At 44.9% G+C, this 25789-nt stretch overlaps 1 protein-coding gene across 17 annotated transcripts in view; it reads right to left on the bottom strand.

Annotated features, from left to right (window-relative positions):
• LOC109895558 (kinesin-like protein KIFC3) overlaps positions 1-25789 on the bottom strand; it is a 67650-nt gene that overhangs the window by 40643 nt on the left and 1218 nt on the right. Inside the window, exon 1 of one of the 17 annotated variants that reach the window (XM_031830582.1) lies at positions 3862-5240. The exons of 2 other annotated variants lie outside the window; for them this stretch is intronic. In XM_031830582.1, the coding sequence (XP_031686442.1) occupies positions 3862-4245 (384 nt within the window). In that variant the 5' untranslated portion in view covers positions 4246-5240. Of the gene's footprint in view, positions 1-648; positions 826-3861; positions 5241-25789 lie in introns of those variants that run through there. 14 more of the 17 variants (XM_031830586.1, XM_031830583.1, XM_031830584.1 and 11 more) reach the window with 14 other exon arrangements.

Raw genomic sequence — 25789 nt, 5'->3', positions numbered from 1 at the left:
AACACAGACTAGACAGCTAGCACATAAGTCTGTAGCTAAAATGCTGCTAGCGGACAAGGAGATAGACGTAGCCTGAGACAGAAAGGATAGACATAGCCTGCCAGACAGAGCTAGCGCAGGACTCTAACAGAAGGAATCTGCTTTCACCATGCGTCAAGTGTCAGAACCGGTCTGCTCAACATCACACAGCTCTGGGAGGTTGAAAAAAAAATAAAAATAACAATGCATCAGAATAAGGTTGAGATCAATTCATCAGCACGACACCATATGGACTGGGATTACTAGATATGGGTAAACCCTTAACAAAGACAGATGGAAAAAGATACCATACAGGGACCCTCGGTCAACAACAGGGAAATGCAACACTCGAGGAAAAACAACACTATGACAGCCCTTTCTCTCTTTCTCCTGCAGTTATTCTATCCCTTTTTATTTCTCTCCGTCTAACCCTAGTGGCTACCTCTCACTCCTCGCTCAACGTCCCCCTCTTTTCTCTCTCTCTCCTGCAGTTATTCTATCCCTTTTTATTTCTCTCCATCTAACCCTAGTGGCTACCTCTCACTCCTCGCTCAACATGTCCCCCTCTTTTCTCTCTCTCTCCATTTCTCACCCACCCATCTATCCATTCCTTTTCTTTAGGGTACTCACCTCCCACCCTGCGGTCTCTGTGTCCTGATCATCCCTGCATCGCTGTAGAGACCATCTTTACGCGGCGGAAAAACACACTCGCAGATCAACACACACCCCCGGCGAGAACTCAGTCACCAGCCAGCCCCCCTTCTCTCCCCCGTCTCTAACACCGCACCCTCGCTCCGTTCCTTAGTAACAGCAGAATCGGAGCCAGCATCATTCACTCCTGTAGCCACCCTCATTCTTTCCCCCTCCCTTTCTCAATCTTCCAGTGCCCTCCCTCTCTGTTGCTCCCCCTCGCTCTCCTGCGGAGAAATAAATATTTCAGCCACAAATGAAGCGTGGCTCCTCTCAGAGAAGAGACTTCCCTCTGCCTGCAATATTTAACAGAGAACTGTGTTTGTGTGTGTGCACGTATGCGTTTACGAAACACACCATTGCCCGTCTCCTCACATCCTTTATTACTTAAAAGGAAAAATGGCTCTTGTAACAAGGGCACACACACACACACTCTTGTTATTGTCCGTAAGCCATACACCTGATCCTAAGCCACACAGTGTAACTAAAAGTACACACTGAAATATGCACACACAAAGAACATATGGTCTCCTATGGCTGCCACTGCTCAAAGGTATATTGATCAAAACAAGTAGTACTGTAAATTACACCGTGTGTGAGAGCTGCTTCACTGACAATTCACTAACACTCAAGCCAGAGACCCTCACTCCTCACTGCTGGGTAATGGAGTTTTCTAGACCAGGTCTGTGTGACTACTCATACTAAGGGAAACTGAGGTAAAGGCTGGTGTGTGTATATAGAAAAACTTGCAGACAGACACAGAAGGTGTTCAGGGGATTGGCGCTGTACCGCAGGGAATTAAAGATAAAACACACTATACCTTGGCTCAGGTAACCCGCTTCATGAGCACAGCGGTAAAACATGAACACACCATTTGCAAGGCATTATTCTAGCGTTATCAGAACACTCAAGTTCCTGGTGTAGTTTGTCCTTTACTTATTAATCATGTTGTAGATGTTGAATGTAGAGAACATCAGATGCCTGCACAGTGACCATGCTCCCTCTGTGATAATGTTACTTAAATCGAACTTCCTTAGCGTTCCCTCAGAGTCTTAGTTGTGTAACCAAAGCGTTGTTTGGGGATTTACAGGGACAAAATGTCAAAATGAGGGTGATTCAGAGAGAGGGCCCTCCCTATGACCAGGAGAGTGGGGTTGAGAGAGACTGGGTGACTGGGTGGGGTGAAGGTAGGGCTGGGCGGTATACTGTACAATATACTGGTATTGATGCAGAGCAGTTAGTTAAAATGTTTGTTAAATGTGATATGTGATATGCTGAGTGTAACATCACTTTCATAGACACTTTCATAGTTTACTTCGCTGCTTGAGTCATCACTCTCCTCCCTGCTTTCCACACAGACCTATCCCCACCCCGTCACTCAAGGAACACATTTGTTGTTCCTCGACAACGAGGCACTTGTGTTCAGTCTGCATGGTCAATGCAGCACATGCAACAATGTTGATGACAACAGTGCTGTTTTCACTTTGCTTCTTAATATAAATCCACTGGCGTTCTATAATTACACCACTACAAGTTTGTGTTTCTTACATCTGCAAACAGCTAGTTTGTCTATTCTTAGGACGTTGTGACAAAATATTGTTAGCCACTAATGCTAATCGTTTGTTACCTGGCTGGGTAGCTCGCTAATAAATATACAGCCTAAAAATACAGGTATACAGGTATAGTCCTAAATCAGCATGTTTGTGCAGCAGTATCTTCCAAATCAAAAAGGAATAGGTGAAGCATGAATATGTTAGCTACATGAGGTAGCTAAGAGAAAACATTCAATGTAGCCAAAAATTATAGGGTCCCCTAGGAAACAATTATCAACACTTTGGTTCCTACCCTGTCACAACTAGTCCGTGGCGTTTTTTCTTTGTCATGTCAAACACGGCATTCATTCTATTTCCATGATTACACCAAGTGTTTTGCTCTAAAGCGCAAGTCAAATCAGATTGTTTGCCCATATAGTGCAGCCCTACGTGGCAGTGTGGAAATGATCTCAAATGAGTGCAGGAAATGCAGAAATTGATGAAAATGCAGAATATTGTTTTGGGTTGAAGTTGAATCACACACTACTCATAAAGCAAATGTATAAACTTATATTATGCAAAAACGTAAAATACTGTCATTACAGTCCAATTTCTTTAAAAAATAAATAAATACCACGATATGATATTTTGGCCATATCGCCCAGCCCTAGGTGAAGGTTATGATGTGTCATTGGACCAACAGCCAGAATTATAGCATTGTGAGGGATTAAAGTCCACTTTACCCGAAACACACAGAGCAGAGAGTGTGTTTCTGTCCTCAGATTAACAACATGGTTACATAAACAATGATCTGAATGCATTTCCCCCGGAACGCAGTGACATTACGGCCCACTTTAGCATCAGCACGCAAACTGCCATAACTCATTTCTCATACCACCAATAGGTATATAGTCAGCAGGTTGGGAGGGGATTTGACTGGGCTTTTACCTCCAATGCTAATGTGGGATAATGAAAGCTAGCTACATCACAGCTGTGCTATGGAACAGGTAGGTCAGAGAGAAGGGAAAGAAGGATGCACTGGGAGGGTGAAATTAAGAAAGTCAGGAGGGTGACAATTTTTTCAGAATAAGGGAGAGAAAGAGGGAAAAGGAGAGATGGAGGGCAGAAAAATGGGCTACGGTCATCACATTCCTCACTAATGTGAACCTCAAGGTAATCGTTGGTGAACTGCCAAGGCCCATAATCACCCATAAACTACTACCCACATTCTTTCATTAGCCCAGAAAGGTTACGACTGCTGGAGCAGCGCTTAGATTCTCTCTCCAACTCAGTCACACAAGCACATAATTACATAAAAACTAAACCAACATGGTGCTGCTTCTCATTATAAATGACTTCAACATAATCTGGAATCAAATTTTAAACCTCAGGACTTCTGTACCACAATATTTATGATTGGTACTTGATTAATTAGATTGGTGCCTTATCTGTGTCTGTGAGACTGGCATGGCATTACAAACATACCTGTGCCTACGTGCTGGTTTGCACATCTAGGCACACCCCTCCCCCCTCCCTCTTGTTCTCCTTAGCATGCCTTCACCCCAATCGTCTCTACTCCTTTCTCAAAACACCCTCCATCTCAGTCTTCCCCTCCTCTCACCTGCAATTGTTTTCTGCTGTCCGGCACATTCTCCAGGCTGCCTCCTCGGCATCCTAGCCTGCCCTGGCTGCAGCGCAGCTCCCGGTCACCTCTACGTTTGTTTGCGCAGTTGCAACCTGCAGACTTACGGTCTACAGCTCTCTGCCTCTTCCCCTGAGAGAGGGCTACAGTCACCCCTCGCTCCCTCTCCCTGGGCCCCACACCCCCTCCAAGACCTCCAGGCTCGGGGTCCCTTACCCTGCCTCCCTCCCCCAGCGGAGGGGCCTTGTCCCCAGGCAACGTGGCCCCATCTCCAGCCTCTTTGTCGCCTGGGTCCAGGGTCTTGTGTCGGCTCTTAAAGAGGCTGTGGATACTCAGTACCACCAGGGTGCAAAGCACATACATGATTCCCCTCCCCCGTGGAGACTGGCAGGTTGGTTCGCTCCGTTCTCCCACAAACAAGGTCTCCCTTGTTTGAATGGGACAGGAACTGTTGAAGAGCCACAGGTTGTTATGATAGCTTATAAGCTGTTATGAAGGAGGGGTTCCATTCTTGTTGAGGTCTAGTTGTGAATGGCAGTCAGAGCTCCAGGCGTATCTTCTGTGGTCCGAGTCCTTGCAGTTGTCATGAGTTGGAGAGCTGAAGACTGAGTGCGAGAGATGGCAACAAGCGTATCCACAGCGAGAACACTTCCAAAGTTCTGTCCTGTACTATAATGTCTGTCCTGCACAATCTGTACTGCAGCCAAGTTCAAAAGTTCTCCTCTGTGTGTGTTGATCCCCTGGACAATGGCAGTGCCCTAAAGCTCATCAACTGTCCGATAATCCCCAAGTCTGTTCTCCGGTCAACAGACGCAGACGGACGAGAGGTGAGTGAGTGTGATCCTCAGATACACACGGTCACACACACACACACGCCTGCTTTTATATCTCACCTGTGCCAACTCTGTCCCATTTGCCTCTCCTGGCCCCTCCCACTCCGGGACAAGACTTCCACAGAACCACACACATCTTTGAAACACACCGCCTTTACAGTTCCTCAGAACAACGATAAGGTTTTGGACCCTGTCCTATTGTAAAGGTGATTGCTGTCCCGCTGCCAAGCCGGTGGAGCTCAGGTAACACAAAACCCACAGGAGCTGGCTCAGTCTCTCCAGGTAACTACAGACACACACCTTGACCATCAACCATACACAGAACTAGTCGATATTAAATCTACACAAAAGCAGGATCACAAGCAGATAACTCACTGAACACACACACACACACCCCCAAAACCCTTGCAAACGTCAAACAGTGTAGGAATGTCTCTGTTGATTCATCCTCCTCTGCCCTGCTAATTTACTGGTTTTTACGGCCTAGTCCAGGATGGTGTAATTGATCGACAGGTCCAAAGTAAATTCCTCTCCCATTTCCCTCTTCCTGCTGTCCGGTCCTCCCTGAAAAGTCTCTGGACAGAGAGAGGGTGCGACATCTACACCTCTTCCCTTGTTCGTTCGGTCGCTCTCCATCTCTCCCTCTCCACTCATGCACCGAGTTTACTGCCCTATCATGTGCTGTTCTGCAACTCTCCAGAAAGAGAAAGTATCTTCATCCACTCTCACCCTCCCTTCCCTGTGTTCTGTCCATCTGTCGCTGCAGGATAAGCGCTGGAATGGGACAGAGCCGGCCATGCGCTGGTGATGTAACTCATAATACACTATTGATATGGATGTATGTACAAAGCAATACCAACTGAGTGGAAAGAGTTTAATAAAATAAAAAATAAAAAATAATAATATTCCCACCTGCATCCGTTTGGAGTTCCACCATATCAATTCAAACTGATCTCTGGGCTCAGAGGCGACCTTGTTAGTTGGTGTCCTTTATGCCTCACCGTCTTCCTGGTACGTGACAGCCCTGCACGGTAATGCCATGGCAACCGTGCAGCTATGGAACCAAGCCACAATGGGAACTGACAGTGTCGATCACGGCGGTTGAATCGTGATGCGCCGTCCAAGGCAGTCAGCGAGGTCACTGTGGTCACTTTGTACCCAGCGGTCCTGGACAGTCACAGTTCTGGTTTCCTGTTCTGTGACATACTGTAAACATGGAGAGGTTCTCTAGGCTAACATGGTCCTATGGGGGACAAAGGAGAAGTCTTCTGCTTGAGTGGTCACTTTCAGGATCCTAATGAAGGGGATGGGACAGGGCACACACACACACACACAGGGAGGGGACCCCAGAAAGGAGGCTGGCTAGGATGAGCTAGTACACACAATGAATAAGGCACTATGACTGAATGAATCCAAAAACGGTTTAGCAATGACACAATCCAGTTTTGTGACCCACCAAGTCAACGTGGTCTCAGGGTAATCATTATTCTGTTTGTAAATCTGTGACACTCCATGCAGTATGATATATTATGTTAGGTAACATTATGAATGGAATAGCTGATAATAAATATCATATGAATTATAAGACATATGGTATCCTAAATCTTACCCGGTTGTACAATAGCATACAAATTGGATTATGTCATTTATAATACAATCTTGGAGGATGTATAGTTTTCCCCGTTTACTGAAGACGTGGATGCCTTAATCGATTAAGGCATCCACCCGCACCTTTCTGATTCAGAGGGGTTGGGTTCAAATGCGGAAGACACATTTTGGTTGGACAACTGACTAGGTATCCCCCTTTCCCTATTATACATACATCTCTGAGACTAGTTTGCGCCATAACAAAGGAGGGTTATGGGGAGGATTTACGTTGGTGGTTGGGGGAACTAACAACTAAGGTTGTTAATTGATGTAAAAGTTTAGGGGAACTAAAATCGACAAATGTCAGGGAAATTTACATAGCAGGTTAGATGATTTGGCTTAAGTTTAGAATTAAGGGTTAGCTAAAACGCTACAGCTGTCCCCGATGCAAACTCGCAACTATTGGATCGCTAGACAGATTACAACGTCCCATTCTCCTCAACCAAATTGGTCTGTTGGAACACATTCCTTTTGGATAACACAATCTACCCACACCCTTTTGGCCCAAATTATCAGCCCTCTCGTGGCACTCAAGATTGCACTTTCAGGGACGCATGACAATACATGGCATGGGGCAGGCCAGCTGAGCAACCACATGAAGTCATCTGAATAACAAAAAAAAGATTTCATAAGAATCTCACACCATTTTAGACCTGTACCATCGGGCAGTATAGAATAGACCCGTCTACTCCACACACAATAAACCCATACACCAAAGAGCAAGGCAAGGCCACCGAGAGAGTGAGAGACTAGTGAACAAGGTCTGAGGTTCAATAGCAGGTTAAGTGGCTGATAAGTTTGAATCAAACCATAAAGCTGATAAGGCATGGGTGCAGTGATCAGATTTGTTTCCAGTGCATTAAAAGAACTATAATCTCAGCCTACATTACAGAGACAAGTCAAAACAATTACAGTGGGACACATGGTGTGGAGTTATACAGAGTCAACCAGGAAGTCAAACATTTACCCTTGGCCTAGAAGTGAGTGAGAATGTGTGTGTGAAAGAGAGTATGTGCTAAAGTATGAGATTGTGCAAACGTGTGTGTGTGTTTGTGTATGTCTGCGTACGAGAGATCTCAGTTGTGTGAGTTGGTCTCATTTTAAGTAGCTCAGACTCCCTGGCTCAAAGAACCCCCCGCAGAGGAAGTTGACGCCCCTATTTCCACGTAATTTCTTGTCGGAGAAGAAATGCACGTTAGCTTCCACTACACTGTATTCAAAAGATTAGCCAGCTGATTCTGGAGCTGCATATGTCATAAGCATTGAAATCACTGGCCTATCTTCCATAAATTGCGGCCACGAATCCGCCATAATTTTCTTTTTGAAAGAATAAGATGAAGTTCCGGTAATATGGATAACTATTGAAAGATGGCTGATATGAGTTTTCTACATTGTAATGGACATGGTGCAACTATGGTAGGTAAACTTTGGCTGCGGCACAGAAAAGCCAAGTCAGACTGTGCTCAAGTATTCTCACAGGGGAAGTGAAATGATAGGCTACAATGACTTTGCTCATGATGTTGGATGCATTTGCTGTTTGTGTTTCAGACTATTTTGTGCCCAATAAAAATTAATTGGTAGAGTCATTATTATTGTAAAAAAAAAAAAAAAAAGAATAGAGTATGTTTCTAAACAGTTTCTAAATGTGGATGCTAACATGATTACGGATAGTCCTGAATGAATCATGAATAATGATGAGTGAGAAAGTTAGATGCAAATATATTATCTGGGGGAGACATGCAAATGCATCCAACAAGCTTGATGTAATCATTGCGTGCTAGGAATATGGGACCAAATAATAAATTGTGACTACTTTAATACACAAGTGAATTTCCAATACTTTTGGTCCCGACCAGGTGGACACAAGGCTGTTTGGCTCATCTCAGTTGTGAAGAGGAACAACTCTGGAGCCATTTGTGATTAATAAAACAATTCCATGTTGGTGGGTGGTAACGTTCAAATAAAACCTAGCCCTGAAATAAAAGGTTGGCTGAAAATTATTTGTATGTCATATCATAGGAAAAGAAACCACATTCACACAGATGTGTCACTTCAAATCAAAAATGTATCATACTTTGACAAAAATTATGACTTTTTGACATCGTCTTTCAGCTTGAAAAAAAAGTGAATTTTTACTGGTGTGGCCGTTTAAGCAGTTTACGGGAGAAATGTGCCACACTTTACTTTAGGGCTTTAGGTAAAGGATTTAACTCAGCCACCCAACACACAAATGTGGTATTAGAGGCCATCTGGATTAGGGATGGGCATATTCGAATATCCGAATGGACGTTAGTATTTGATTACTTGTGAGTATTCATTTTTTAGCAAAAAAATATATATAAATCTACTTTATTAATTAACAATGAAAAGGCCTTTTCTAAATACAATAAAATATCCATGTGACATTGTTACTTACAAGGATATGCCATGACATTACAAATTCTTAATATATAACAATCTTTTGGAAGTAGTTTTCCCGATATGCACCCCATAAAATGACCTGTAGCCTTCACACCTGTTTGTAGCTTATTTTTGTCGGCCAATCAAAGCAGCACTACAGTCAAAGGCTCAATGTGTAGCAAGTGAAGTGAGAGTTCACTAATGCAATGCAAAACGGAATTATAAATTAGCAGAGTTAAATGAGAAGGAGTAGGCTACAACGAGCAACCAACAGCAAGATGTTGTTTAACAATCTCCGAATGGGCTTGGGGAGAAGGCGCAGCATCTAGCTTGCAATTAGCCTTGGTAGCTCGCTAGCTTCTCTAGGCTACTCTAATCAAGACGGGCACTGGTATATGGCATGAGAAATAACTACATGTGGATGCTACACGTCAGCTAGTCTTGGCTGTAGCTGAGTTGGCTACTGAATCTCGCTCTCTGCTCCAGCAATAGCGCGGCATGGTCTCTCCCTCGCGTAGCAGTGCTCAGGTTAAAAACTGTGCTAAAAAAACTTATATCCGAAAACAATTTAATGATAATATTCTAATAGTGACATTATTTCAAACGCCCATCCATCCTTAGTCTGAGTCAGGGAGAGTGAAAGAAATGAGCTGGGGGGGTGAGAAGGAATTAGAGAGCGAGAGAAAAAGACTGGCAGAGTGTTCAGTCAGCAGCCTGTACGCTACGGGGGGGAAGCACATGCAGAGACCATCCGTATATAGAATTTTTTTAAAGCCACACTTAACCAGCATGGCTACCACAGCGTTCTGCAGTGATACGCCATCCCATTGGGTTTGCACTTAGTGGGACTATCATTTGTTTTTCAACAGGACAGTGACCTAACACATATCCAGGCTGTGTAAGGGCTATTTGACCAAGGAGAGTGATAGAGTGCTGCATCAGATGACCTGGCCTCCACAATCACCCAATCTCAACCCATTTGAGATGGTTTGGGATGAGTTGGACTGCAGGGTCAAGGAAAAGCAGCCAACAAGTGTTCAGCATGTGGGAACTCCTTCAAGACTGTTGGAAAAGCATTCCAGGTGAAGCTGGTTGAGTGTGCAAAACTGTCATCAAGGCAAAGGTTGGCTAGTTTGAAGAATCTAAATATATTTTGGATTTATTTAACACTTTTTGGTTACTACATGATTCCATATGTGTTATTTCAGTTGGGAGGTCTTCACTAGTATTCTACAATGTAGAAAAGAGTAAAAATAAAGAAAAACCCTGGAATGAGGTGTGTCCAAACTTTTGACTGGTAATGTACAGTGCCTTGCGAAAGTATTCGGCCCCCTTGAACTTTGCGACCTTTTGCCACATTTCAGGCTTCAAACATAAAGATATAAAACTGTATTTTTTTGTGAAGAATCAACAACAAGTGGGACACAATCATGAAGTGGAACGACATTTATTGGATATTTCAAACTTTTTTACGGAAAAAAAAGGAAAAATTGGGCATGCAAAATTATTCAGCCCCCTTAAGTTAATACTTTGTAGCGCCACCTTTTGCTGCGATTACAGCTGTAAGTCACTTGGGGTATGTCTCTATCAGTTTTGCACATCGAGAGACTGACATTTTTTCCCATTCCTCCTTGCAAAACAGCTCGAGCTCAGTGATGTTGGATGGAGAGCATTTGTGAACAGCAGTTTTCAGTTCTTTCCACAGATTCTCGATTGGATTCAGGTCTGGACTTTGACTTGGCCATTCTAACACCTGGATATGTTTATTTTTGAACCATTCCATTGTAGATTTTGCTTTATGTTTTGGATCATTGTCTTGTTGGAAGACAAATCTCCGTCCCAGTCTCAGGTGTCTTGCAGACTCCATCAGGTTTTCTTCCAGAATGGTCCTGTATTTGGCTCCATCCATCTTCCCATCAATTTTAACCATCTTCCCTGTCCCTGCTGAAGAAAAGCAGGCCCAAACCATGATGCTGCCACCACCATGTTTGACAGTGGGGATGGTGTGTTCAGGGTGATGAGCTGTGTTACTTTTACACCAAACATAACGTTTTGCATTGTTGCCAAAAAGTTCCATTTTGGTTTCATCTGACCAGAGCACCTTCTTCCACATGTTTGGTGTGTCTCCCAGGTGGCTTGTGGCAAACTTTAAACTACACTTTTTATGGATATCTTTAAGAAAATGTCTTAAAAAGAGTGGCTTTCTTCTTGCCACTCTTCCATAAAGGCCAGATTTGTGCAATATATGACTGATTGTTGTCCTATGGACAGAGTCTCCCACCTCAGCTGTAGATCTCTGCAGTTCATCCAGAGTGATCATGGGCCTCTTGGCTGCATCTCTGATCAGTCTTCTCCTTGTATGAGCTGAAAGTTTAGAGGGACGGCCAGGTCTTGGTAGATTTGCAGTGGTCTGATACTCCTTCCATTTCAATATTAATCGCTTGCACAGTGCTCCTTGGGATGCTTAAAGCTTGGGAAATCTTTTTGTATCCATTCAGTTTTTGATTTGTTAAAAAAGTTTGAAATATTCAATAAATGTCGTTCCACTTCATGATTGTGTCCCACTTGTTGTTGATTCTTCACAAAAAAATACAGTTTTATATCTTTATGTTTGAAGCCTGAAATGTGGGAAAAGGTCGCAAAGTTCAAGGGGGCCGAATACTTTCGCAAGGCACTGTATATCTGCTGTTTACTTAGCTATTTCACTAAACATCATCACTTTCAAAGACATGTCCAAATCAGTAACACCAAACAACAGATACAGCATACCCTGTTTCCAGTTTATGGTTGTTGACGACAGGCACGCGAATACGACAACAGGTTGTAAGCAAGTTCATTTTGCGATGTTTGACAGATATTGTTTGAAAATATATTAATTTGGAGAAAAAAAATGCCGTCGATGGCCGCTACAGGCTCTAAATGGTTAAAAAGTGAGCCAACATGTTTAGTACTTATTTCAATGACTGGTCATAAATTGTTTCATGCTCTCTCGTCGTTCTGCAGCAGACATAGTGCATTCGGAAAGTATTCAGACCCCTTGACTTTTTCCACATTGTTACTTTATAGCCTTAAATCTAAAATATATTAAAAATAAACAATCTACACACAATACCCCGTAATGACAAAGTGAAAACAGCTTTGAAAATGTATATAAAATTTAAAAAACAGAAATAACTTATGTAAATCAGTATTCAGACCCTTCGCTATGAGACTCGAATTTGAGCTCAGGTGCATCCTGTTTCCATTGATCATTCTTGAGATGTTTCTACAACTTGATTGGAGTCCACCTGTGGTAAATTAAATTGACTGGACATGATTTGGAAAGGCACATACCTGTCTATGTAAGATCACAGTTGACAGTGCATGTCAGAGCAAAAACCCAGCCATGAGGTTGCAGAAATTGTCATAGAGCTCCGAGACAGGATTGTATCGAGGCACAGATCTGGGGTACCAAAACATTTCTGCAGCATTGAAGGTCCAAGAACACAGTGGCCTCCGTCATTCTAAAATGGAAAATGTTTGGAACCGCCAAGACTCTTCCTAGAGCTGGTCGTCCGCTTGGAGATTGCCAAAAGGCACCTAAAGACGCTCAGACCATGAGAAACAAGATTCTCTGGTCTGATGAAACCAAGATTGAACTCTTTGGCCTGAATGCCAAGCGTCATGTCTGGAGAAACCTGGCACCATCCCTACGGTAAAAGATGGGTGGCAGCATCATGCTGTGGGGACGTTTTTCAGCAGGAGGGACTGGGAGACTAGTCAAGACTGAGGGAAAGATGAACGGAGCAAAGTACAGACAGATCCTTGATGAAAACATCCAGAGTGTTCAAGATCTCAGACTGGGGCAAAGGTTCACCTTCCAACAGGACAACGGCCCTAAGGACATAGCCAATACAACGCAGGAGTGGCTTCGGGACAAGTCTCTGAATGTCCTTAAGTGGCCCAGCCAGAGTCCGGACTTGAACCCGATCTAACATCTCTGGAGAGACCTGAAAATGGCTGTGCAGCGACACTCCCCATCCAACTTGACAGAGCTTGGGAGAATCTGCAGAGAAGAATGCGAGAAACTCCCCAAATTACAGGTGTGCCAAGTTTGTAGCGTCATACCCAAGAAGACTAGAGGCTGTAATCGCTGCCAAAGTTCCTTCAACAAAGTACTGAATAAAAAGTACTTATGTAAATGTGGTTTCATAAATTCTAATATTTCTAAAAAACAGTTTTTGCTTTGCCATTGTGGGATAGTGTGTGTTGATTGATGAAAAAAATAATATTTATTCCATTGTAGAATAAGTCTAACGTAAACAGTGTGGAAAAAGTCCAAAATCACACTATCGAGTCGCAATACATATAGATGTAACGGCGTTCTTCGTTCGTTGAAAGAGCGTCGGACCGAAATGCAGCGGTGGTTACTCATGTTTTTAATGAAAAAAGTGACGGTACATGAAATAACGAATAAATACAAAAACAACAAACGGAACGTGAAACTTATTACAGCCTATCTGGTGAACACTACACAGAGACAGGAACAATCACCCACGAAATACAAAGTGAAACTCAGGCTACCTAAATACGGTTCCCAATCAGAGGCAACGAGAAGCACCTGACTGATCGAGAACCGCCTCAGGCAGCCCAAACCTAACTAGACACACCCCTAATCAGCCGCGATCCCAAATACAACAAACCCCAATACGAAATACAACACGTAAACCCCTGTCACACCCTGGCCTGACCAAATATATAACGAAAACACAAAACACTAAGACCAAGGCGTGACAGAACCCCCCCCCCCCCCAAGGTGCGGACTCCCGGACGCACCTCAAAACCAAAGGGAGGGTCCGGGTGGGCGTCTGTCATTGGTGGCGGCTCCGGCTCGGGACGTGGACCCCACTTCATTAATGTCCTCGTTCCTCCCCTTCGCGTCCTGGGATAATCCACCCTCGCCGCCGACCATGGCCTAATAGTCCTCACCCACAACCCCACAGAACTAAGGAGCAGCTCGTGACTGAGGGGCATCTCGGGACTGAGGGGCAGCTCGGGACTGAGGGGCAGCTCGGGACTGAGGGGCAGCTCGGGACTGAGGGGCAGCCCGGAACTGAGGGGCAGCCCGGAACTGAGGGGCAGCCCGGAACAGAGGGGAAGCCCAGTACTGAGAGGAAGCCCAGTACTGAGAGGAAGCCTAGTACTGAGATGAAGCTCAGGTAAGTAGTAGGCTCCGGTAGATCCTGGCTGGCTGGTGGATCTGGAAGATTCTGGTTGACTGGCGGATCTAGCTGCTCTATGCAGACTGGCAGCTCCTTGCAGACTGGCAGCTCCTTGCGGACTGGCAGCTCCTTGCGGACTGGCAGCTCCTTGCGGACTGGCAGCTCCTTGCGGACTGGCAGCTCCTTGCGGACTGGCAGCTCCTTGCGGACTGGCAGCTCCTTGCGGACTGGCAGCTCCTTGCGGACTGGCAGCTCCTTGCGGACTGACAGCTCCTTGCGGACTGACAGCTCCTTGCGGACTGACAGCTCCTTGCGGACTGACAGCTCCTTGCGGACTGACAGCTCCTTGCGGACTGACAGCTCCTTGCGGACTGACAGCTCCTTGCGGACTGACAGCTCCTTGCGGACTGACAGCTCCCTGCGGACTGACAGCTCCCTGCAGACTGACAGCTCCCTGCAGACTGACAGCTCCCTGCAGACTGACAGCTCCTTGTAGACTGGCAGCTCAGGCTGCTTCAAACAGGCAGGAGGCTCCAGCAGCGCTGTAGAGAAGAAAGGCTCTGATAGCGCTGAACAGGCGGGAGACTCCGACAGCGCAGGAGAGGAGGAAAATGCTGGCTGCGCTGAAAAGACAGGAGACTCCGACAGCGCAGGAGAGGAGGAAAACGCTGGCTGCGCTGAACAGGCGGGAGACTCCGACAGCGCAGGAGGGAAGGAAGGCTCTGCTGAACAGGCGGGAGACTCCGACAGCGCAGGAGAGGAGGAAAATGCTGGCTGCGCTGAAAAGACAGGAGACTCCGACAGCGCAGGAGAGGAGGAAAACGCTGGCTGCGCTGAACAGGCGGGAGACTCCGACAGCGCAGGAGGGAAGGAAGGCTCTGCTGAACAGGCGGGAGACTCCGACAGGGCAGGAGAGGCGAGGCGCACTGTAGGCCTGATGCGTGGTGCGGGCACTGGTGATACTGGAGCGAGGACACGCACAGGAAGCCTGGTGCGGGGAGCTGCTACCGGAGGACTGGTGTGTGGAGGTGGCTCTGGATAGACCGGACCATGCAGGCGCACTGGAGCTCTTGAGCACCGAGCCTGCCCAAGCTTACCTGGCTCGATGCCCACTCTAGCCCGGCAAATACGAAGGGCTGGTATGAACCGTACCGGGCTATGCACCCGCACTGGAGACACCGTGCGCTCACTAGCATAACACGGTGCCTGCCCGGTCTCTTTAGCCCACCGGAAAGCACAGGGAGTTTGCGCAGGTCTCCTACCTGGCATAGCCATACTCCCTGTAAGCCCCCCCCCAATAATTTTTTGGGGTTGTTTCTCGGGCTTCCTTGCCAACAGTGTTCCCTCGTATCGCCGGCTCCTATCTCCTGCTGCCTCTGCTTCCTCCTTGGGGCGGCGATATTCACCAGGCTGAGCCCAGGGTCCTCTTCCGTCTAATATCATCTCCCAAGACCAGAAGTCCTTATATCGCTGCTCCTCATGATTAACAGGGAGAGTTGGCTCAGGTCTGACTCCTGACTCTGCCACTCTCTCCCTGAGCCCCCCCCCCCCAATACATTTTTTGGGGTGACTTTCGGGTTTCGCTCTGCGCCGCCGTGTCTTTCTTTTCTCCAACTCCATTCGCCTATAGCCCTCTTCGCACTGCTCCAGCGAATCCCATGCGGGCTCCTGCACTCTCTCTGGGTCGGCCGCCCACCTGTCGATTTCTTCCCACGTCGTATACTCCATAACGTCCTCCTTTCGCTTTTCCTGCGGTCGCTGCCTGTAACCATGCCGCTCGGTCCGTGTGTGATTCTGTAACGGCGTTCTTCGTTCGTTGAAAGAGAGTCGGACCGAAATGCAGCGTGGTGGTTACTCATGTTTTTAATGAAAAAAGTGACGGTACATGAAATAACGAATAAATACAAAAACAACAAACGGAACGTGAAACTTATTACAGCCTATCTGTTGAACACTACACAGAGACAGGAACAATCACCCACGAAATACAAAGTGAAACTCAGGCTACCTAAATACGGTTCCCAATCAGAGACAACAAGAAACACCTGACTGATCGAGAACCGCCTCAGGCAGCCCAAACCTAACTAGACACACCCCTAATCAGCCGCGATCCCAAATACAACAAACCCCAATACGAAATACAACACGTAAACCCCTGTCACACCCTGGCCTGACCAAATATATAACGAAAACACAAATCACTAAGACCAAGGCGTGACAATAGAATTGTAATACTTGGGTGACAATTTGAGAAGTATCGTATCATGAGTAGTGATGGGGGTGTATATAGTTTCATATCGCAATATTATTTTGGTCGATATAAAAGCGATACTTTGACTCCAAGCATTGATTTGTAAAAGAAATTAAAAAAAAAAAATGCTAGGTTGGCTGTTCTTGCGAGTCATGGCTAGAAGGGATATAGCTTTTGTCAAATGAATGTCAAAAGTTCAATTTATGGGCATTCTGGCTAACCCTATTCTGCGTGATGCCCTACCTCCAAAATCATGTTTTTGTCACCCCTCCCTTGGAGATCTGAAGAATTTTGTATTGTCAGTTTGCTCTATACACAAAATTAACATAAAACCCTGCCTTGATGACAGCTTTGCACACTCTTGGCATTTGCTCAACCAGCTTCACCTGGAATACTTTTCCAACAGTCTTGAAGGAGTTCCCACATTTGCTGAGCACTTTTTGGCTGCTTTTCCTTCACTCTGCAGTCCAACTCATCCCAAACCATCTCAATTGGGTTGCAGTCAGCTGATTGTGGAGGCCAGGTCACCCAATGCAACAATCCATAACTCTCCTTCTTTGTCAAATAGCCCTTACACAGCCTGGAGGTGTGTTTTGGGTCATAGTCCCACTAAGCCCAAACCAGATGGGATGGCGTATCGCTGCAGAATGCTGTGGTAGCCATGCTGGTTAAGTGTGCCTTGAATTCAAAATAAATCACAGTGTCATCACCAAAGCACCCCTACCTCCATGCTTCACGGTGGGAACCACCATCTACTCTGCATCTCACAAAGACACAGTGGTTGGAACCAAATATAATTTTGACTCATCAAAACAAAAAAGGACAGATTTCCACTGGTCTAATGTCCATTGCTTGTGTTTCTTGGCCCAAGCAAGTCTCTTCTTATTATTGGTGTCCTTTAGTAGTGGTTTCTTTGCAGCAATTTGACCATGAAGGCCTGATTCATGTGGTCTCCTCTGAAGAGTTGATGTTGAAATGTGTCTGTTACTTGAACTCCATGAAGAATTTATTTGGGCTGCCATTTCTAAGGCTGGTAACTAATGAACGTATCCTCTGCAGCAGAGGTAACTATGGGTCTTCCTTTCCTGTGGCGGTCCTCATGAGAGCCAGTTTCATCAAAGCGCTTGATGCTTTTTGCGACTGCACTGAGAAACTTTGGAAAGTTCTTGAAATTATTCAGATTACTGACCTTCATGACTTAAAGTAATGGACTGTCGTTTCTCTTTGCTTATTTGAGCTGTTCTTGATATAATATGGCCTTGGGACTTTTACCAAATAGAGCTATCTTCTATATACCACCCCTACCATGTCACAACACAACTGATTGGCTCAAAACGCATTAAGGGAAAAAAATCCACAAATTAACTTTTAACAAGGCACACCTGTTAATTGAAATGCATTCCAGCTGAGTACCTTTTTTGGGTTACTACACGAGTCCATGTGTTATTGCATAGTTTTGACGTCTTCACTATTAATTATACTGCAGTGTAGAAAATAGTCAAGTAAATAAAAAAACATTGAATGAGTAGGTGTGTCCAAACTTTTTACTCAAACCACCCGCGAGCTGGATTGGATCCGCAAGGCAGTATGTTTGACACCCGATATGGTGTAATGTGCTAACCCACTGTGCTCACACTTAAAAATAGCCTAGTCATCTTCTTAATGCGTCTTTTAGCCATTAATATGCAAATGAAGCTAGGCAGTAATCCAACGTGGGCAACATTGCATGACCATTTCCTAATATAAACATCTACCCCTCTTTCATACACAGTTTAATTGGGCCAGATTAGCTACGGCTGAACTGAGGCGCTGCTGTCGTTTCCACATCTTCTCTTATTCAGAATTTAATCAGATTTAAAAGTTGTGTTGAAATGAACACGAGACTAACAGTCCACTGTGTAACATTTACATTAGTTACAGAAAGAGCATGATCTTTGTGTGGGTGCAAGACAGTAGGATGAAGTTGTTAGTTTCCCTAGATGAGGGGTGTCAAACTAATTTTGACAGGGGCCGCAGTCTTGTCTTCGATGAGGTCCGGATGGCCGCATTGAAAATTGGTTGCATTTCCTCACCATCAAAATGTGTGTGTAAAAAAAAAGAAAAAAGTCCTTTATTTTTTGAATTTCCGATGCTCCCTGACTGTCAAATCAAATCAAATGTATTTATATAGCCCTTCGTACATCAGCTGATATCTCAAAGTGCTGTACAGAAACCCAGCCTAAAACCCCAAACAGCAAGCAATGCAGGTGTAGAAGCACGGTGGCTAGGAAAAACTCCCTAGAAAGGCCAAAACCTAGGAAGAAACCTAGAGAGGAACCAGGCTATGTGGGGTGGCCAGTCCTCTTCTGGCTGTGCCGGGTGGAGATTATAACAGAACATGGCCAAGATGTTCAAATGTTCATAAATGATCAGCATGTTCGAATAATAAGAAGGCAGAACAGTTGAAACTGGAGCAGCAGCACGGCCAGGTGGACTGGGGACAGCAAGGAGTCATCATGTCAGGTAATCCTGGGGCATGGTCCTAGGGCTCAGGTCCTCCGAGAGAGAGAAGGAGAGAATTAGAGAACGCACACTTAGATTCACACAGGACACCAAATAGGAAAGGAGAAGTACTCCAGATAACAAACTGACCCCAGCCCCCCGACACATAAACTACTGCAGCATAAATACTGGAGGCTGAGACAGGAGGGGTCAGGAGACTGTCTGTCTAGCTTTAATATCTGAATAATAGCAAGCTAGACAGTAAAATATATTTTTTTACTCCAACCACCCAGGGGCTGGATTGGACCCCCTCGTGGTCAGTTTTGTGATTCGCCCCGCAACAAATTTAGTTAAGATAAGCTGATCCAAGATCTGTGCCAAAGGCTAACTTCTACCCTGAGCATGCTATGTAGGCTAACCAACATCAGTGCCAAGAGACTGGTCCATCTGTGTGACAGACAGCAGCAAACAGCACCACCTACTGGTTATCTGGTAATGTTCACATTCTACAATAATCTGCTTCCAATCAGAGCCATTATATAATGCCTGAATGCATGGAGAAGTCACAAGTCCCTGACCTCATCTCCACTAATGCAGCCAAACAAGTCAAACCGTCCAGGACTTATTTAACAAACAGCTTACAATAAATAGACCACCAAACCAGAGACTGAGTGTGTGATCCAAACAAACACTATCCCCATGCAAGCTCATATACATTTGTGCAAACACAGACATGGCATGTTTAGGAACAGATTTCCCCATAGTGTCTTTGGAAAATATTTACAGAATACATTGTCTAATGTGTAAGCTAGTTGTTGCGCGCACACACACACGGTTGGAGCTACATAATCACTCTGCATAACATGTCATTTTCCACCAGTAGTCTCTTATTCTCTTTCCAGCCTGTGATTCACCCAGCCCATCCCCCGGAAACCACACTGTGTGTGTGTGTGTGTGTTTCTGCTCTGTCTCTACACCCCACACTGGTGTCTTGTCCAACGATACCTTGCTTGGGGGACCATGATCAAGAGGGGGGAGAATTGTCTCCATCTCCATGAGAGTCCAACATATGAACTGTCTAAGCAATTCCCACAATAACAGTCCGAACAGGTACAGAGCCCTAGCAGACAGACCCGATCTTCATCTTCCCTCACATCAACATGAACTTGAGTAAAAGCGGTCTAATTCTTCTCAGCTACACAGGTCCAACAGAGACAGGTAGGGTCAGTTCATTCTGCTCGTGACTCCTGCCTCTGGAATGCCATGCCAGTGATGACGTGAGGAGAGGTACTGTAGGGAACATGCAGAACAAAATGGAATGTCCCTGTACTGTCTATGTGGGTGTGTGCTCTAGCAGTATGTATTTAACAAACACAGTCCCCCTCTGGTGCAGTAACAACTCGGAGTGCTTTTGGTCCTGTTAAAATAAGTCACCCCCACATTGACTGGGACATAAAATGGTCTAAGAATAAGAGAGGGATGTTACCCACACTTACAGTTATTCCTGAAGCAGGACTTCATAACAAATTAACAGTCTCTCCATTACCCAGCATGTTAAAAATATGCTCCAAAGTCAAATCAAGATCACTGTCCCATGACACAGGTCTGTAATTTAAATGTAAAAAAAAATCTAACTTGGTAGGAAAGTAGGATAACTCATAAATCAACTTCTACTTTTAGATCATACAGCTGTTCATTGGCACGGTTTGTAAAGCCAACTAGACACACCCTGAGAATAACCACCTCTCGTAACTGCCTCCATGTGTTCCCCCTCTCTCCAAGGGCTTCTGTTCAGGATTCTTGTGTACAAAAATGGGAACCAAACCATGCAATTGAAACTGACACGCTGGCTTTCAAAATGTACCCAAGCCAAGGTGAAATCATGTTTTTTCCTCTCTATCCCTCGACTTTTTCCACATTTTGTCACATTACAGCCTTATTCTAAAATTGATTAAATAAATATAAGTCCTCAGCAATCTAAACACAATACCCCATAATGACAACAGGCTTAGAAATCCTTGCTAATTTATAAAAAATTAAAACAGAAATACCTTATTTACATAAGTTTTCAGACCCTTTGCTATGAGACTCGAAATTGAACTCAGGTGCATCCTATTTCCATTGATCGTCCTTGAGATGTTTCTACAACTTGATTGGAGTCCACCTGTGGTAAATTCAATTGATTGGACATGATTTGGAAAGGCACACACCTGTCTATATAAAAGGTCCCACAGTTGACGGTGCATGTCAGAGCAAAAACCAAGCCCTGAGGTCAAAGGAATTATCCGTAGAGCTCAGAGACAGGATTGTGTTAAGGCAGAGATCTGGGAAAGGATACCAAAAAATGTCTGCAGCATTGAAGGTCCCCAAGAACACAGTGGCCTCCATCATTCTTAAATGGAAGAAGTTTGGAACCAGCAAGACTCTTCCTAGAGCTGGCCGCCCGGCCAAACTGAGTAATCGGGGGAGAAGGGCCTTGGTCAGGGAGGTGACCAAGAACCCGATGGTCAATCTGACAGAGCTCCAGAGTTCCTCTGTGGAGATGGGAGATCCTTCCAGAAGAAACAACCATCTCTGCAGCATTCCACCAATCAGGCCTTTATGGTAGAGGGGCCAGGCGGAAGCCACTCCTCAGTAAAAGGCACGACAGCCTGCTTGGAGTTTGCCAAAAGGCACCTAAAGTACTCTCAGACCATGAGAAACTAGATTCTCTGGTTTGATGAAATCAAGATTGAACTCTTTGGCCTGAATGCAAAGCGTCACACCTGGAGGAAACCTGGCACCATCCCTATGGTGAAGCATGGTCGTGGCAGCATCATGCTGTGGGTGTGTTTTTCAGCAGCAGGGACTGGGAGACTAGTCAGGATCGAGGCAAAGATGAACAGAGCAAAGTACAGAGAGATCTTGATGAAAACCTGATCCAGAGCACTCAGGACCTCAGACTGGGGCGAAGGTTCACCTTCCAACAGGACAACACAGGAGTGGCTTTGGGATAAGTCTGTGAATGTCCTTGAGTGGCCCAGACAGAGCCTGGACTTGAACCCGATCAAACATTTCTGAAACTCCCCAAATACAGGTGTGCCAAGTTTGTTGTGTCATATCAAAGACTCAATGCTGCCAAAGGTGCTTCAACAAAGTAAAAGGGTCTGAATACTTATATAAATATATTCCGTTTTTTATTTTTTATAAATTAGCACCAAAATAAATTGAACCTGTTTTTCTCTTTCATTATGGGGTATTGTGTCTAGATTGAGGGAAAAAATGATTTCATAAATTAAATAAATATAATACGGCTGTAACGTAGCAAAATGTGGAAAAAGGAAAGGGGTGTGAATACTTTCTGAAGGCAGTGTGTGTGCACGCATGCATGTATATACACTGCTCAAAAAAATAAAGGGAACACTTAAACAACACAATGTAACTCCAAGTCAATCACACTTCTGTGAAATCAAACTGTCCACTTAGGAAGCAACACTGATTGACAATACATTTCACATGCTGTTGTGCAAATGGAATAGACAACAGGTGGAAATTATAGGCAATTAGCAAGACACCCCCAATAAAGGAGTGGTTCTGCAGGTGGTGACCACAGACCACTTCTCAGTTCCTATGCTTCCTGGCTGATGTTTTGGTCACTTGAAGGCTGGCGGTGCTTTCACTCTAGTGGTGGCATGAGACGGAGTCTACAACCCACACAAGTGGCTCAGGTAGTGCAGCTCATCCAGGATGGCACATCAATGCGAGCTGTGGCAAGAAGGTTTGCTGTGTCTGTCAGCGTAGTGTCCAGAGCATGGAGGCGCTACCAGGAGACAGGCCAGTACATCAGGAGACGTGGAGGAGGCCGTAGGAGGGCAACAACCCAGCAGCAGGACCGCTACCTCCACCTTTGTGCAAGGAGGAGCAGGAGGAGCTCTGCCAGAGCCCTGCAAAATGACCTCCAGCAGGCCACAAATGTGCATGTGTCTGCTCAAACGGTCAGAAACAGACTCCATGAGGGTGGTATGAGGGCCTGACGTCCACAGGTGGGGGTTGTGCTTACAGCCCAACACCGTGCAGGACATTTGGCATTTGCCAGAGAACACCAAGATTGGCAAATTTGCCACTGGCGCCCTGTGCTCTTCACAGATGAAAGCAGGTTCACACTGAGCACATCTTACAGACGTGACAGTCTGGAGACGCCGTGGAGAACATTCTGCTGCCTGCAACATCCTCCAGCATGACCGGTTTGGCGGTGGGTCAGTCATGGTGTGGGGTGGCATTTCTTTGGGGGGCCGTACAGCCCTCCATGTGCTCGCCAGAGGTAGCCTGACTGCCATTAGGTACCGAGATGAGATCCTCAGACCCCTTGTGAGACCATATGCTGGTGCAGTTGGCCCTGGGTTCCTCCTAATGCAAGACCTCATGTGGCTGGAGTGTGTCAGCAGTTCCTGTAAGAGGAAGGCATTGATGCTATGGACTGGCCCGCCCGTTCCCCAGACCTGAATCCAATTGAGCACATCTGAGACATCATGTCTCGCTCCATCCACCAACGCCACGTTGCACCACAGACTGTCCAGGAGTTGGCGGATGCTTTAGTCCAGGTCTGGGAGGAGATCCCTCAGGAGACCATCCACCACCTCATCAGGAGCATACCCAGGCATTGTAGGGAGGTCATACAGGCACGTGGAGGCCACACACACTACTGAGCCTCATTTTGACTTGTTTTAAGGACATTACATCAAAGTTGGATCAGCCTGTAGTGTGGTTTTCCACTTTAATTTTGAGTGTCACTCCAAATCCAGACCTCCATGGGTTGATAAATTTGATTTCCATTGATCATTTTTGTGTGATTTTGTTGTCAGCACATTCAACTATGTAAAGAAAAAAGTATTTAATAAGAATATTTCATTCATTCAGATCTAGGATGTGTTATTTTAGTGTTCCCTTTATTTTTTTGAGCAGTGTATTACAGTGGCAACCTGTCATTCAGGGCAGAGCCCCACATTTGTTCCAAAAATAAAATTATATATATATCATTTTTAGGGGGGGTTGCCTGTTTTGCATGTTGTTTGGGCATTAATACGTGTCACATATCAGCTTGCAAACAATGTAAAAAATATATATATATATACACATATCATGGAGTTAAATAAAGCCACATACACATGGTCTCTAACATGCAGGTGTTTCTGCCTAGCTCAGTGCATTCCGTGGTGGTGGGGCGAGCCAGAACAAAAATAGGAGCATTAAGCCATGACTGGCTAAATGTTCTGTCCCTCATGGGGACACTACGTCATCTGGAAGTTGATGTCCTTAGTAAGGGTAGACATCCAAAACGTTAAGCCTTTGGGTCCCGCCATAGAGTTATATTACAAATGTCCTTCCAAGAAGGCTCAAGGTCATTGGCCACATAAAATGACATCAAATCACATTATATGTACAGTAGCTTTGATTGGACTGATCATGTCAATAGCTTACTTTCAAAGTCTTAGCTAGCAGTCACCATCATGAATCAAGTCGACAATCTACTTTCAAATCCTCTTTAATCCTTGTCATGTGAAGAGAAACTATAGATAAAGCGTATCGGTGCTCATCGGCCATTGGATAAAAAGATTACACAAGTTGGAAATCGCATATTCAACAATAAGTATTTTGGGAGGAATCAGTGACTAACTGCAAGCAGTGCAAAGCAACCAGTAGCCTGCTATTCAATGGAGTGGCTGTGTCCCCCCCCCCCCCCCCCGAGTTCCCACCATAATCCAGAGAATAGCAGACTTTGATGAAAGTTTGATGACAAAACCACTGTGCCATCTTCATGTTTAAGTGAGCACATCACAAGCCAAGGTGAGTCCAAAAATGTCTTGTATATTACATAATTTATGCAACAGCAGCATACACGCATATACTGTAGCTAAGAAAGTAATACTAAGTGTATGTTGTGTAGTAAGCTGTTAGTAGCCCATGTGCCTCACCCTAATCTATTTATTTATTTTTCTATAGTCTATTTGCTCCTCATAATGTCACCCAACGTTACTGACATGTAGCCTATAACCTGTTTTTGAGAAAAGTCATCTAATATTGTAAGAAGTTTCATTTTCTGCTTATATGCCCCCTTTATTTATCCTACAGTTTTGACTTGGTGGACAGGGAAAATTCTGTAAGAGCAGCCAATGTTCTGAATTCTGTCTACATTTCAAAAGTGCTCTACACATAGTTATATTGACTACGTCCATCGTCGCTCGCTCATTAATGTCTTAATTGAAATTACAGAATGCCTCTTATTCGCTCATCATTCCCTTATGCCATAGTGTGTACATCTCAATTGTCAGTAGAACCACATTTGTTTAACTTCAAGTCAGCCATGTTGTTTTTTTTAAAAGGCAGTAAACAAGACTGAATTAACTGTTTCGCTGCCAGACAAGGCTCTGCTGATATCCAGGTGTAGCGGTGGTAAGGATTCAATCCATTGTGCTGGAAAGATTGTTCTGCTGTTAAGACAGCTTTATGAAGGCCCTAACAGTTTGTGGGCACAGCTTGTCATCGTTATGGTGCAATTAATGTATTGTTTAGTATTGTGTGTCTTTGCTGGCACACATCTAAAATATTTTTGGGGAGTTTGCCCCACCAAGATATACATGCTAAAAATAACCACATAGATATACAAATTCAGCAAAAAAAGTAATGTCCCTTTTTAAAGGATCCTGTCTTTCAAAAGGTAATTTATAAAAATACAAATAACTTCACAGATCTTCATTGTAAAGGGTTTAAAAACTGTTTCCCATGCTTGTTCAATGAACCATAAACAATTAATGAACATGCACCTGTGGAACGGTCGTTAAGACACTAACAGCTTACAGACGGTAGGCAATTAAGGTCACAGTTATGACAACTTAGGGACACTAAAGAGGCCTTTCTACTGACTGAAAAACACCAAAAGAAAGATGCCTAGGGTCCCTGCTCATCTGCGTGAAAGTGCCTTAGGCATGCTGCAAGGTGGCATGAGGACTGCAGATGTGGCCAGGGAAATAGATTGCAATGTCCGTACTGTGAGACGCCTAAGACAGCGCTACTGGGAGACAGGATGGACAGCTGATCGTCCTCGCAGTGGCAGACCA

This window comes from Oncorhynchus kisutch, linkage group LG8, assembly GCF_002021735.2.
Source record: "Oncorhynchus kisutch isolate 150728-3 linkage group LG8, Okis_V2, whole genome shotgun sequence".
NCBI classification, from domain to species: Eukaryota; Metazoa; Chordata; class Actinopteri; order Salmoniformes; family Salmonidae; genus Oncorhynchus; species Oncorhynchus kisutch.
This window is presented reverse-complemented; position numbering and strand designations above follow the sequence as displayed.